The 15,467-nt window shown below is 41.5% G+C and overlaps 1 protein-coding gene across 10 annotated transcripts in view; it reads left to right on the top strand.

The window, feature by feature from the left end:
- PDE8B (phosphodiesterase 8B) overlaps positions 1-15,467 on the top strand; it is a gene marked incomplete at its 5' end in the record, with an annotated part of 264,283 nt that overhangs the window by 227,499 nt on the left and 21,317 nt on the right. For all 10 annotated transcript variants that reach the window (XM_080803412.1, XM_080803414.1, XM_080803415.1 and 7 more), the window contains 2 exons: positions 5,704-5,746; positions 10,121-10,198. In XM_080803412.1, the coding sequence (XP_080659538.1) occupies positions 5,704-5,746; positions 10,121-10,198 (121 nt within the window). The remainder of the gene's footprint in view (positions 1-5,703; positions 5,747-10,120; positions 10,199-15,467) is intronic.

The following is a 15,467-nucleotide window of genomic DNA, read 5'->3' as shown; positions in this document are numbered from 1 at the left end:
GGCTTTCTTTCTCTTTTTGTATATGTATATCTATTACAGGTTTTCCTAAGTGTATAATAGTTTATATTAAGTTGATGGTCACTTAAGTTTGAACACAGTCTGAAAGAATTTTATTTTACTATCCCACTCACCATTTTATGTATGTGCACATCTGTTTAGAAATTTTTATTTTGTTAATATCCTTTCCTTTCATAGTATTCTTCTAATTATGGCCCTTTCTTTTCCATTTAAAGAGGTCCTCTTAACATTTCTTTTAAGTGAGGTTCAGTGCTGATGAATGCCTTTAACATTTTTGTTGGGGAAATTCTATTTCTCCTTAAATACTGAATGCTAATTTTGGCATATAGAGTATTCTTGGTTGTAGGTTTTTTTCCTTTCAGAACTTTGAATATATATAATGCCATTCCCTTTTAGCCTGAAACATTTCTGCCGAAAAATCAGCTGATAACCTTATGGGGTTTCCCTTTTACATAACTACTTGTTCCTTCCAGCTTTTGAAATTCTCTTTGTTTTTAAAATTTGACATGTATTTATTTATTTAAAGATTTATTTATTTGAAGAAGGGAGGGCTTCTCCGTGAAAATTACCTTTTGGCAAACATCAAGAGGGCAAAGAGGCAAAGGGAAGAGGGTGGATTTGGAAGTTCCTCCTGGGCAGAAGAGTCACATGTGTAAAGGTCCTGTGGTAGTGAAGAGCCTGGGAAAACAAGGGGGGTGGAATGGAGGCCAGTGTGGCCTGCAAGACAGTAGCCCAGCAGAGCAGCGGGGGCCAGGCCACAGTGCACAGCCCCACAGCCAGGCTGGCCCACAAGGCTGGCCCTAAGACCATTGGGAAGTGTTTTAAGCTAGAAGATGACAGGATTAAATGTAGTTTAGGTAACACTGGTTGAAAGAGTTGAGAATGAGCTGGGCTGGGAAGCATGGCTGAGGTAAGATGAGAGCTGACAGTCATCTGCATGCTGGCAGTAGAGAGAGGTGAAGGGGGCGATCCCAGAGGTATTGAGAAGGGAGATTTTCCTGGATCTGATGATGGACTAGGTATGGGGACGAGAGAAAAAGAAGCATCAAAGATGGACATCCCAGGTTTATACATTGGGAAATCTGGCAATTTGAATTGAGACTGATGCTTTTTATGACTTGGCCATTCCGTAATGACAAAAGCAGCCTTGGACGTTTCTACCAAATGCTGTTCAGATTCCCAGGGTGACTCTGAAATGCAGGTTGAAGGAGTTATCTAGTATTTGCTTGTTTGCTGTTATTGCACTGATCCTAGCCTTGACTCATTTTAACTGCTAAAAAGTCCCATGGTTTTACAGTTTCAAAAAATTAATTTTAACATATTCTATTAAGAGTGTTGTTTTCATATAATTATTTCTCAGGGTTTTTCTCCCATAAGACATAAGAGAATTTAGGTTCATTTGTAATTAGATAATTCATAAAGTCAGTCAGTGAAATCATTAAAATCTATCTATTAAATAGTTAACTGGGTAAATCTACACTTCTAAGACAGCTGCTATTTACAATTCACTAGTTACAGTTTGAAGTGGAGCATCATTTTCATGCCTAGGCTCATGGTAGGTTGGGAGTTCCTGGGACCATGACATGTAATTCACTTTGCTCAGTTTCAAGTTTTTCTAAATTGCCTTCATCCTATTTATTTTTACAGACTTTTAAATTATAGCCCAGACTTGCAATTTTTAGCCATTCTTCCATATTCTCAGTTGAATATTTAATCTTCCCACATTTTATTATGAAATTTTTCACACCTGTAGAAGAGTCAGAAGAATTGTAAGTAGATATGCACACGGCCACCACCTATGTCGTGTAGTGACTGTTTTGCTCAGTCATCTATCCATCTATCCTTGATTTATTCATCAGTCCCTCTTAGTCTTTGATAGCTTTTAAACTAAGTTACATATAGCAGGACATTTCACCCCTTGGCACTTTACCATGTGTATTACTGACTAGAGTTTAATATCTGTATCCAGGTTTTGTCATTTTTTAGGTGAAAGTTATATATAGTGAAACGCACAGATCTTAGGTATAGCATTCCTTGAGTTTTGACAGATGCATATACCTCTGTAACCCAGGCCCCATCAAGGTCCCAAATCTACCATGCCAAAAGTTCTCTCCTGGCCTTGCCAGATATCCCTGCCTCCACTCCTACCCCTCCCACCCCTAAAGGGAACATGTTCTGAATACTAAACCACAGATGAGTTTTGCCTGTCCTAGAGTTGTGTACAATATCTATGCTTCCATGTTTGGCTTCTGTGACTCATCACCATGTTTTGAGATGCATCTGTTGTTCTATATATCAGTAATTTTTCCCTTTTTCCTTTTTTTGCTGAAGAGTATCCCATTGTATGAGTTGACCACAGTTTATTTCCCTTGTTGATGAACTTCTGGAGTGTTTCCAGTTTGGGGCTCCTTTGAACATTCTTAGAGAAGACTTTTGGGGAACAACATATGCTTTTGTTTATCTTGGGTAAATATTTAGGAGTTAAGCTGAATACTGAGGAGTTGGGTCATAGGGTAGGTGTATGTTTAATTTTATAAGAGACTGCCACACCTGTTTTCAGAGCAATGGTACAATTTTCTCTTCTCTCCAGCAAGGTATGAGAGTTCTAGCTGTTCCACAGCCTTGACAGAATTTCTTTTTAGACACTGTAGTGGGTGTGTAGAGAAAATAAAAATGGTTTTAAATGCTTATTCCAGAAGAGGAAAACAATCAGATGACCCCGAAATCTTTCTCTTTCACACACATACACACAAAACCCAGAATTTGTGGGGCCTTTTAGAGCCGAGCATAATCATGTTTTTGTAAACAAAGCATTTAGCACAAGGACAGCAACATTTGTGGGAACCTGTAACATTTTAAATAATTAAAGGTTCGAAATGATGAATTCCCCCCACCCAAAACAAGGTGTAAGCTTCCAAGGACTTGCTAAGAAATCCCAGCTTTGAGCTCTGGCAGGAGCAGCACAGGCCAAGACCCGTGGTATTCACGTTGTAGGAACTTAGTGCTAAAGCATTAGGTTCCCCAGAAACACAGGGATCCAAATTCCCAGTCACGACTTCATGTGGACACATTTTACACTTTAAGCTTTCATTCACAAAAGGGAAAACAAAAACACTCCACAGACAGTGGTTGACTTGGGGACACTGAATTATGACTGCTTTGCTTTGCTTTAGCATACATGTGACAAAACCTATAGATAGCAGAGATTCAAGCCTTCCCCAAAATTGCAAAGGAAACTGTATTCCAAAGAGCTGCCCTCCTGTCCCACAGAGGATGTTGTCCTCAGACCCCAGTTAAACAGGCCTGGGCCCAGAGCTTCCCTTCTGGGTCCTCCCTGTAAAGAGCTCTGTGACAAAGAGGAAGTGGGTTTGGAGCCGTTGATCACGGTTAGAAATTGGGCGCTGTTGTGTACTAGCTGGGAGGGTCAGGCAAGTGAAACCTCGGCTTCCCCATCTATCAGAGGAATGACGATCCTTCCTCTGCCAGGGGTATTGTTCTGACTAGCCTGATGGCAAATGCAAAGGTGCTAGCACATGGCAGACATGTAGGAGACAGTGCCCTTGTCACGGCACAGCCGCTCCGTCTCTCTCCATGCCCCACAGCCCTCCAGCCCAGGTTACCCTCCTGGCTGCTTCTTGGAGAACAGCCAACTACAGAGCAGCTCCTTCCCTGTTGACTTCCTCAGAGAACACAGCTGAGAAATATGAGACAATAATTCCAGTGGACTCATTCATGCCAAGTTATAAATGTGGGTTTAGACCTCCAAGAAAAGAGTTGGAACTGTTAAAGAATTTTCATCCAAGTGAATCTTCAATTGTGAAGGGGATGGGGGAGGGGGAGGTATTCCCAAGAGGGAAGCTCTGAGGAAAACCTAGTACCGCTAGGGTAGCCAGCAGAGGGCCTCAGGCACTGCTCCCGCCTCAGAGGATCAGGAAGCGAGTCCTGAGACGCGTCCTGAGTGACAGGTGCTGACGTGGCCCTGTGAAACCTCCGCTTGTAAAGCAGGTGACATCAGGGAGTGACTGCCAGGCTTTGTTCCTGTCCATAGGAGAGAGTCCATCAGCACTAGGTGAGCTGTCTCAGGGGCAGTGGTTTTGGGGGCGTGCCTGCCTGCCGCTCCAAAAGGGCCAAATACCACATCCAATGTGGGGAAAGGCAGATGGGAAGCTACCTCAGCAGAGGGACCTGGTACCTCTCACCTCCCCTCCCCTCTGTTCCCTCTTCTCCGTGGCCAGGACCATGGCACTAGCTTCTGAAAAGCGGGGTTGGGCTGTGTCAGCCGCGTAGGAGCTCCACAGATCATTCGGCTTGCCTGCGGGGGTCAATAAAAGACAAGGGCTTTTTGGAGTAATCAGGGAAGTCATAGGCCTTCGTTCCTAAAGGAGAGGTGTATTCTGATTTAGAGAGAAAATCTAAGTATTTAAGATAACCTGGTTTTGAGCTAAAGCTGACTGAGAAAACAATTTGCAAGGCTAAAGTTGTATTTATTTGGTATAGTATCAAAAATCCACATTGCACTCAGGAGCTTTGTAGCAAATGGTCTTTATCTGTAAAGGAAAAACTTAAACCAGTTGATCACAGAAGAAATAACAAGGTCCCACAATTATGGGATAAATGTGTCACAGCCTTTAAACACATTTTTGACCAAGATCTCACATAGGCCGACCGTGTAGTTGTTTCAATAATCATGTGGCCCGGACTATGTGGAATGATTCCACACAATGTGGAAGAAAGCCCCCTTTCTTTAACACTTCAGTTTTACATGATCGTTGTTCAGTGGTTGTGTCAAGCTGGAACATCGTATCTGTTATCTGATATGTACAGAACTCCTGGCTATTACAGTTAGTGTTGGCACTACACAGTCACCTGGCTTGTTTTTCAGGTTAACTTATGCCATTCAGTGAGTAGGTACAGAGACTTGATTGTCCAAGCAACTGGAAATGGATGATTTAGCAGCAAAGGAGCATGATGATAAGCATGATATAGCTAGATGCACCCCAATAGCAGTGTCTTAGTTATAAATGGAAAAAAATGCAAAATCCCAAAGCGTGTTTATTATTTTCTAGTATTAATGACTCACTCATTTGACAGATATTTATTGAGCATTAGCATAGAATCATTAGGATACCAAAGTTGATAATGAGAAGGAAGTAGGTGTTAAGCTGCATCCTAAGTTCGTATCTCTTTGTGAATAAACATTTTGTAAATCAACTCTGTCCATAACTGAGGAACACCAGAAGAGCTTTTTAGAGAGGTTTTAAAAAATCCTAGGCTTAAATTCAGATTATTTTTATATTATAGAAAAATTTTATAACATGTCTAAAATCTAAATAGGTTATATATTAGCCTTATAAAAAATTTGTTACAGATTTTTGTCTTTCTGCATTTATGCGATGGTCAAAATGGAAACAGCTGAAAGGAGATGTAGATGTCCTGGGTAGAAAGTACATCCCTTGGGTATCTCCTTGCTCTCGGGCTCAGGCATTCCAGAAGTGTCCGAATGTACTAGAGCATTTGTAGTATAATCAGTTGGTGTACATCTTTCATCTGTTCATATTCTCTGTGTAACTTCTTGATTTCTTGACTCTTCAGAGCTTTTTAATGAAACTGTTTGGCTGGAAATGTAGCTAATACCATATTTAAAATTTCTTTCTCTTGTTTCCCCAAACTTTTGAACAACTTTAGCTTCACAAGGTTCATCGTGATTCAGGAGACAATTCTCAGACAGGTGAGAACATTTCCATTTCACGCGTACACACTCTGGTGGCACTGGTGGGTTCAAGTCTATAAATTACTCTGAAGAAGTAGACACTCACTACCCCAGAATTTGGATTACCAAAATCTGAGTGTGGATATTGGAAGGCTGGACAGAGTCAGAATACAAGCAGAATCCCTTCAAAACTTGACTCTTGATTCATGGTAACCTTTTCTACTGAATGCCTTTCCCATCCTGGTTTTATTTTGCTGGCTAGAGACCTTGCAGAGCAAATAAACCCAAAAGAGAGTGGCCCAGAAGTCCCGGGGAAACCCACTGTTGTACCCTGGACAGGCTACCCTTCCCTCCTCGCTCTCGGTGGCTAGATGATTAGAGAGCATGGACTACCCTGTGCGGGAAGTCAGGAGCACTGAGGCACCATTTCAGTCCCTTCCCCCTCAGTTTACACTCTGTCTGACGCTTTGTCTCCTCTACCCTCAAATGTGGGTTAGACCAGATGACTATTGGATTTGAAAGGTCTGGGATTCTCTAATCATTAGAGCAAAAAACCAGTCTGCTCTCAAAGACTTAAAATTCTTGTTCCTGCATAAATGCATGACCTTCTTTGCTCAGTTAGTGGTTTTCCCAGACACTAATGCATAAGGTTAGACCCTGAGCTACTAATTCAGTCCTTCTCCTTGATTCTGGGATGGTCCATATTTTAGCACACTCAGACTTAATTTGATCCTTCTACATTTTAGTTTCTTTGCTTGTAAAGTGAATAGTGTCCATCTTGTTGCTAGGAAGAGTAAAGGAGAAAGTGTATATAATATCTAACAGTACCTGATACTTAACTGTGGGGAACTGTCCTCCCATTCCCCTACCCCTTCCCTTACACTGCCTTTCCCTCTCCCTCCCTCCTGGTATGTCTCTGTCTCTATCTGATGTTTAAGTTTATTTCTTGTACACAGCAAGAGTAATATTTTAACTAACTTATGAGCTTTTGGGTGCCAAAACCTGTTCCATTTTCATATCCTTTATAGTGCCCAGCATTGCCTTGCACATAATAGACCCAATAAAAATGCTCCCAGAGCATGGCTAAGTTGAAACTCTCCCATCTTACAAAACATAGGTTCCCCCATTTGACTAACTCTTTGACTTTGAGCTACCTGCATAATCTCTCCAAGTTTACATTTTCTCACTAGTAAAATGAGGATCACAGTTGTGTAGCTTTCAGAATTGTTGTAATGATCATAAAAAATAATTTCTATACTTTAACATTGAAACACAATGTCTGCTGCAGAGTAGGTGCTCAGTAAATGTTAGCTTTTTTTTTTTCCAAAAATTGTTATTATATCCCTTCTTATCATTGAATAAATTTATTTTAAGTTTCCTTTATCCTTATTTTCTCTGGTTTTTAAATTGATTCCATAAGCATCTGTTGGTAGAATGAATAATGAATTATTTGATTTAAACGGCTTTTTATTGAAGAATAATTTCTCCAAACTTTTAATAATTTCTGTTGCTGTATTCTCTTAATTTTAGCTGAGATAAAATCAGGAATAAGCATTAGATACCTTTGAGTAATTTCTAGTGAATGATTTAGAATTCAGCCAGCCAGCCAAGAAACTAACTTCCCTACTTTAGTTTTATTTATTTATTTTTTAAGATTTTACTTATTTATTTGACAGAGCTCACAAGTAGGCAGAGAGGCAGTCAGAGAGGTTGGGGGGAAGCCTGATGCGAGGCTCGATCCCAGGACCCTGGGACCATGACCTGAGCCGAAGGCAGAGGCTTCAACCTACTGAGCCACCCAGGCGCCCCCCCCACTTTAGTTTTATTTAGAAATTAAATTTTGAGGAATTCTTGTTTTTTTAATCTTGAATGTAATCTTAAATCTTTATTAAGTTAGATTTAATTTATTATGTGGTAAATGAGTGTTAGGAATGTGAGATTATTAAGTCCCTGAAGAGCACTTAAAGGAGTGTCTTGCAAGGGACCACTGTTAGTTTTCAAGGTTTGAAAGATGCCATATGATCGTAACAATGTCATGTAAAGTATCACTACCCATAACTGTCTTTATAAACTCTGAAAGTCCTATCCAAGGCTATGAAAACTATTAAGGCAGAATCTGGAAGACAAAATGAGCCAAAGGGACAGTGTAAATATTTTGTTATATCATTTAAGATAAGGCTGTAGGGTTATGGTGTTCATATCAACTTCATAATAGTTCTGCTTTTCACTTTATGCTATATAAATACAATTCAAGTTTACTTATTTAACTTTTTTTAACTGAATCAGATTTTTTAGGACACTAAATGGTTAAAAAGGTGATCCAGAAGAAAGTATTTAAGACATGTTTTGAAGTGAAAACAGCAAATAGCAGAACAGTATTATAACATGATCCTATGTGTGCCTCGAAGGTATATTTGCAAATGAACAGACGCAGTTAATACTATGAGCCAGCGTGAACTACATACGTACAGTGTAGCAGGCACCGTGCTAGCTGCTGCTGTGGGTTAACTCATTTACGTCTCCCAACAGCCTGTGAGAGATGCTGTGACCGACTCCACTCGATAGATACAGATATCAAGACACAGAGAAATAACATTCCTAAGGTTACACAGCTAGTACATGGCATGGTAGAGACCTGAACATTGGCAGTTGGGCTCTGGAGCTTACTCTTTTTTTTGTTTTTCTTAAGATTTTATTTATTTTTTTTGAGAGAAAGAGAGGGTGAGAGAGAGCACGAGAAGGGAGAAGGTCAGAGAAACTCCCTGTGGAGCTGGGAGCCCAATGCGAGACGCGATCCCAGGACTCCAGGATTATGACCTAAGCCGAAGGCAGTCACTTAACCAACTGAGCCACCCAGGAGCTTATTCTTTTAACACCTGTTCTCTCTTGTACTTTTTTTCATGCTAATAGACAATTCTTAAAAGAGCATTATTGCATCTTTTTTTTTCTTTCTTGGAATATGAACATTGGAATTTTTTTTTCTTTCTTGGAATATTGGTGTCTGAGAAATGCATTCTCCCTGCAGGAACCTGCAATGTCCCCCTTCTGTCTTAGTCCAGTAAGGAGCGATGCTGTTAAGATTAAGTTTCTCTCCTTACCACTGGGTTACTCCATGAGCACCCAGTGCCCTGCAAATGCGTGTTTCTGAAGCCAACTCTGCTGCCCTGACATGTTGATGTCTTGGTCCTGACTGGAACCGAAGCATGCCCTCTGTGCTTCAATCTTGGATTGACATGGCCGCAAATTCTGGGTATTAAATTCAAAGTCAGCAAAGACTTAGGCAGAATTTAAGTGCTTTTTTCACCCCCTCAGAAAATAGGGACAAAGGCGAGAGTCAGGTTGTGGAAATGGTTGGTATTTAAAATGTGCCTTTTCTTCTCTGCCTTCCTGGCAATGGCAGTATGTCTCATTTGATGAAATGACCTCCTCAGGAGACCATCTGGAGGTCTGACCTTTCAGAGGGACCTAAAATTACTCCATATTAGTTTCTCCAATAAATTCAACTTTCTGTGCATCTCACTAGTATTTTATTTCCACAGATATCCCTGTAAAAGCCTTCCCCACCCAGTTACATGTACTGTCCTTCAGGTCGAAATGAATCCCCAAAATTTACCCCAGTTTTTAATGGTTTTTAAAATTATTTATTTATTTATTTATTTATTTATAAAGATTTTATTTATTTATTTGACAGAGAGAGATCACAAGTAGGCAGAGAGGCAGGAAGAGGGGGAGAGGGAAGCAGGCTCCTTGCTAAGCAGGGAGCCTGATGCAGGACTCAATCCCAGGACCCTGAGATCATGACCCGAGTCAAAAGCAAGAGTCAGAGGCTTAACTGACTGAGCCATCCTGAGTATGAGGTGCCCCTTTTAATGTTTACTTTTTAAAAAGTATTTTATTAATGGAACTACAAGGCCCTTGATAATAAGCGCTATTACCATGATACTGGGGTGTCACAAGAAAAGAGTATCATTTTATAATTAATATGACTGATAATTTTGTGTTGATGATTCAAAGAAAAAGTGGTTTGCTGTTTTGTTTTTTTTTTTAAGATTTTATTTATTTATTTATTTATTTATTTGACAGAGAGAGAGATCACAAGTAGGCAGAGAGGCAGGCAGAGAGAGAGGGGGAAGCAGGCTCCCTGCAGAGCAGAGAGCCCGATGCGGGGCTCAATCCCAGGACCCTGGGATCATGACCTGAGCTGAAGGCAGAGGCTTAAACCACTGAGCCACCCAGGCGCCCCGGTTTGCTGTTTCTTGAGACTATTCTGTAGGGCTTAAAAAGGAACCTTGTTTTTTAGATAATGGGGGGCGGGGGGGGGAATGTGTCTAAACTTCATCTGTAAATAAGCTGCAGACTACTCACTTTCTGTTCCTAATTTGAAATCCTTAGAGTCTCATTCATTCAGATACAAGAACAGGAGGAAAGAGTCCATTGATGTGAAATCGATATCATCTCGAGGCAGTGATGGTAAGTTTTTCAGATTTCCTTGACCTTTCTAAAGTATAGAAAATGACAGAGGAATATGCTCAAGAAACCCCAAGTAGTATGGTTTTAATGAAAGGTGCTTTTTTTCTCTATAAATTAAAAAAATTGTGGGCCTTTTGATTCTTTTTTACTTTTTACAGTCTTTGTCTTCTCTTTGAAATGATTCCATGCTTATTCCTTGATGCCTAAAGTATGTTGAGCCATGTAACCACCAGAGCAGCTTGGAATTTTGACAGCTAGGTCACTCCAGTGGCAAAGAGAGAATCCCAGAGTCCTGGCTTCCTGACTTCAGTGCAAACCCAATTTGCAGTGCCTGTTATACACCCTAACCCTTCATAAAATGTCACAGAAGTACTGTGAGACAGAACTTAGCGCACAGTGGTTCTGCTCTGCAAAGCAGAATTTACCAGAACATTATTTGAGTTCAGTCAGGCCTAAGTAATCATTTGCATTTGCAGGGCATTGAGAAAGTCAAAGATGACTCTGAAATTTCAGTCCTAGGTACTTGGGGAAAAAATGAGTAATAGTTTCAAAAACAGAAATCTGCATGTATGGCCAAGGTTGGAGGCTGAGGAGAAAATGATGAGTTTTGTTTTAGTGGAGATGGCAAGGAAGCTAAAATGTAAAACAGGTATTCAGGGCTAGAGATATGGATTTGAGAGTCCTAGAGGTGATAGATGAAGCTGTGAGCAGGGGGAAATCACTAAGGGGTGTGTGTGTGTGTGTGTGTGTGTGTGTGAGAGATGGAGGTAGGGGAGAGAAAGAGGAAAGAAAAGAGGGTCTAAGTCTAAGACTTGAAGGCACACCTTCAGTGAGAGGAGAGGCAGGAGAAATAGGGCCTGTGAAGACTGCAGGAGAGGTGGCGGCGAACCAAGAACGGGAGGGGAGCAAGAGAAAGGAGATGACCAGCAGTAGAAATGCTGCAGAGACCAGCAAGCTTAAGAACTGAGAACTAGTGGATTTCACTCATTCATTCTAGGGGTATGAAGAGGGATGGTTAGTGACTGAGGTAGAAAGGACAGCAGAAGGATGGTAACCTCAGGGAGTAAACAGGAAGGACAAGTGAAGGACTTTTCAATCCTTTGGGTCACAGTGTGAAACCTGAGTATGAGGGAAGTGGCTACACTAGCAAGGACCAAAGACTCTAGAGACAAGATGAATAATTCATAGAGGAAGATGGATAAAACACAGGGCATGCGAAGGATTGGGGCCAAGAATGTAAAGAAAAAGGAGGGACTGAAATATTTTCAGATGTACACAGAACATTTTAGATGGAAAGGATAATGGATGAGAGAATGTGAACTGGATTAGCTTGGTTTTCAGCATAGAGTTTGGGATGGGATCATCACCCCTGCAGAACGTGGAGAAGTGGGGGCTGCCGAGCACAGAAGAGGGCTGCAGTGATGGCGGAGCAGCAGGAAGGCTCTCCTGATACTGCCTAGATTAAGTTATCACATCTATAACATGAGGATTTTATCCCTCCTGCCTGCCTCATAGGAAGTGGTAGTAAGATCTAATGAGAACGGGGCTTTTAAAGTAAAGCTTCTCCCCTCTGAATTTTCTACCCACATGTAAGCATTACCTGTTCCAAAAAAAGAGAGAGAAGATGGCTGAGTAGGAGGACCCTTACCTTGCTGCATCCCATGGATATAGCTAGATAAAACTCTTACCAGTGTAAATAACCAGAAAACAACGTGAAGACTGGCAGAACAAACTCCACAGTAGAGAATAGTCCATATAGAGGAGAGTAGGAAGGGTGGGGACATGTTTGGGAGCTAAGCAGACCCGTAGAGGGAGGGACGGCACAGACTTGGAGAGGGGAAGAGAAGAGACCCTCATGCCAGGCACCCCAGGCACGGGAAGTCCCGTAAGATTGGGCTTTGAAAAACAAAAGGGCCAAATTTGGTGAATTCTTAAAATCAGTGGGCTTAACATCTGGAACTTTAAAAATCAACTGGCTCTGTGATAGCCCTCTCCAGCCAGCCCCAGCTCCAGGTCTCTTCACAAAGCAGACCCACACAAACCCTAACCTAGGGTCTACCTGGGTCGGAAAGGGATGGCATAGCTGGGAGGACAGTACCAGGCCTTATGGCCCAGCTCTGACAGTTGTGGTTCTTGGAGGGGGCCCTCACTTGGAGACCTCATACTTGGAGCCCTAAGCCCCACAAGCCTGGTGATTATAAGCACAGATGATGGACCCCAGTGGCATGACTTGCCCGAGGCCACCTGAACCCCAGGGATGTGGGAACAGAGGTGGCTCAGCTTTGTGGGCCCCCAGGGCACTCAGCAAACAAAAGCCATCAGAGGGTTGAGCAAGCCCAGCTTCACCCCAGGATTTCAGATGCTGCCAAAAGAGGATTGGATCAGGTTAGTTGTACTGTGGATCTCCTATTCTCCTGTGGACTTGCCCCCCTTCCAGTAAGCCATTGGCCAGAGCCCATCCAAAGCAGAGCCACAAGGCTGGCAGGTACAAGCAGCCCCAACAGGGACCAGCACCACTCCAAAGTGACTCCTGCTCTGGGTACAGGGGAAAATAACCACACATACCAGCAACCCCAGCAGTGCAGCCCCATCAGTGAGCTAGGAGCAGACATCTGGTCTGACCGCAAGCCCTGTCTGCCAAGAAAAGTTTCTTAGGGAACAACACAGGAAAGCACCCTGAAAATCAGTGACCCTGTCTCTCTGGCAAATGCCTGGTATGACTCAACTCAAGCCCAAGGCAGCCCCAGACTGGCCCACTAACAACACCAAGGACCAAACCCTACCCACAGTAGGCAAAGAACCATTGCAATCACCTGTATCAAAGGGAAAAGCAGCTCAGCCACAACACTAGGTACATAAAACAAGAGGAGACACTCCTCAAGTGCCAGGTTCTGATGAACAGGAGACACTGCACAGGAGGGCACTACAGGACCTCTCCTTCACAAGGCTACTACTTTCAAGAGCAGGAGTTGTAGATGACTTTCGTAATACATAGAAACAGACACAGAAAGACAAAATGAAGAGACAGAGGAATATGACCCAAACGAAAGAATGGGACAAAATCATAGCAACAGAGCTAAAGAAAAGAGAGAAGAGAAACATGGCTGATACAGAATTTAAAGTAATGGTTGTAAAGGTACTCACTGGACTTCAGAGACCTCAGTTGAGACCCTTAATGAAAAGGTAAAACCCATAAAAAAGAACCACAGATGAAGAATTCAATAACTAGAATTAAAAATACACAAGATGGAATAAGTATAGTCTAGAGGAAGCAGAGGAATGGATCACCAGCCTGAAGGACAGAGTAATGGAAAGCAATCAAGCTGAAGAGGAGAGAGTACAAAATAATTAAAAATGAAAATAGACTTAGGGAACTCAGTGACACCATTAAGCCTAGTAATATTTGCATTGTAGGGATCCCAAAAGGATAAGAGAGAGAAGGAAGGAGAAAATGTATCTGGGGGCATCTGGGTGGCTCAGTTGGTTAGGCGACTGCCTTCAGCTCGTGTCATGGTCCTGGGGTCCTGGGATCGAGCCCCGCATTGGGCTCCCTGCTCAGTGGGGAGCCTGCTTCTCCCTCTCCCTCTACTGCTCTGCCTGCTTGTGCTCTCTCACTCTGTCAAATAAATAAATAAAATCTTTAAAGAAAAAAAAATGTATCTGAAGAAATAATAGCTGAAAACTTCCTAAATTGGGGGTAAGAAACAAAAAAAGAGATCCAGGAGGCACAGAGAGCCCCCAACAAAATCAACCCAAGGAGGTCAGCACCAAGATGGATAGTAATTAAAATGACAAAAAGTAGCGAGAAAGGGAGAATTTAAGAGAAGCAAGAGAAAAGAAAATCATTACATACAAGGGAAATCCCAAAAGGACGTCAGCTGATTTTTCAGAAACTTTGCAGACCAGAAGGCAGTGGCTTGATCTATTCAAAGTGCTGAAAGAAAAAAAAAAACCCTGGAGCCAAGAATACTCTATCCAGTAAGGCTATCATTAAGAAGAAAAGGAGAGATAGAGTTTCCCAGACAAACAAAAGTTAAAGGAATTCATCACCACTTAACCAGCCCTACAAGAAATGTTAAAGTGGACTCTTCAAGTGGAAAGGAAAGACCATAAGCAAGAATATGAAATATAGGAAACACAAAAGCAGCAAACCTAAGTATAAAAACCAGTCAAGGGAGTCACAAAATAAAAGGATGTCACCATATACCTAAAACATGGGAGTGGAGGAAAGGAGTAAAGAATGGGTTCATATTAAGTGACCATCAACTTAATATAGACTGCTATATGCATAAGATTTTACATATAAACCTAATGGTAACACAAAACAAAAACCAGTAATAGCGGTGCCTGGGTTGCTCAGTCTGTTAAGTATCTGACTCATGATTTCAGCTCAGGTCATGATCTCAGGGTGGTGAGATAAATCACACACACACACCCCACCCCCGTGAGGCTCTGTGCTCAGTGGGGAGTCTGTTTGAGATTCTTTGCTCTCCCCCCTGCCCCAGCTCATGTTCTCTCTCCCTAAAATAAATAAATACATCTTTTCTTTTAAAACCCAGTAGTATGAGAAAAATAAAAAGGAATTCAAATATATCACTAAAGAAAGCCAGCAAGCCATAAGAGAAGAGAGCAAGAGAATAAAGGAACAGAGAAGAACCGTAAAACAAGTAACAAAATGGTAGTAAGTATATACCTCTAAATAATTACTTTGAACTAAACAATCCAAAGACTAAGGTTATGAAATTGATTTAAAAAAAAAAAAAGACCCATGTGTATGGTGCTTATAAGACTCATTTCAGACCCAAAGACATGCAGATGGAAAGTGAAGGGATGGAAAAGCATTTATCATGCAAATGGGAGTGGAAAAAAAAAAAAAAAGCCTGGGGTAAGGATGCTTATATTAGGAAAAAACAGACTTTAAAACAAAGACTATAACAAGAGACAAAGATACTGTTTCATAAGGGGAACAATCCAACAAGAAGATAGAACAATTGTAAATAAATAATTGTTCATCCAACATGGGAGCACCCAAATACAAAAAGCAGTTAATAACAAATGTAGAGGAAGTAACTGATGGTAATACAATAATTGTAGGGGACTTTAGCACCCCACTTACATCAATAGACTGATCCAAGCAGAAAATCAATAAGGAAACAGTGGCTTTGAATGACACACTGGACCAGATTGATCTAACAGATATGGTCAGAACATTATGACCTGAAACAGCAGAATACACATTCTTTTCAAGAGCAGATGGAGATCACTAATT

This window comes from Martes martes (assembly GCF_963455335.1).
Source record: "Martes martes genome assembly, chromosome: 5".
Classification (NCBI taxonomy): Eukaryota; Metazoa; Chordata; class Mammalia; order Carnivora; family Mustelidae; genus Martes; species Martes martes.
Note: the sequence above shows the minus strand (reverse complement) of the source record. Positions and strands in the feature narration are given on the sequence as shown.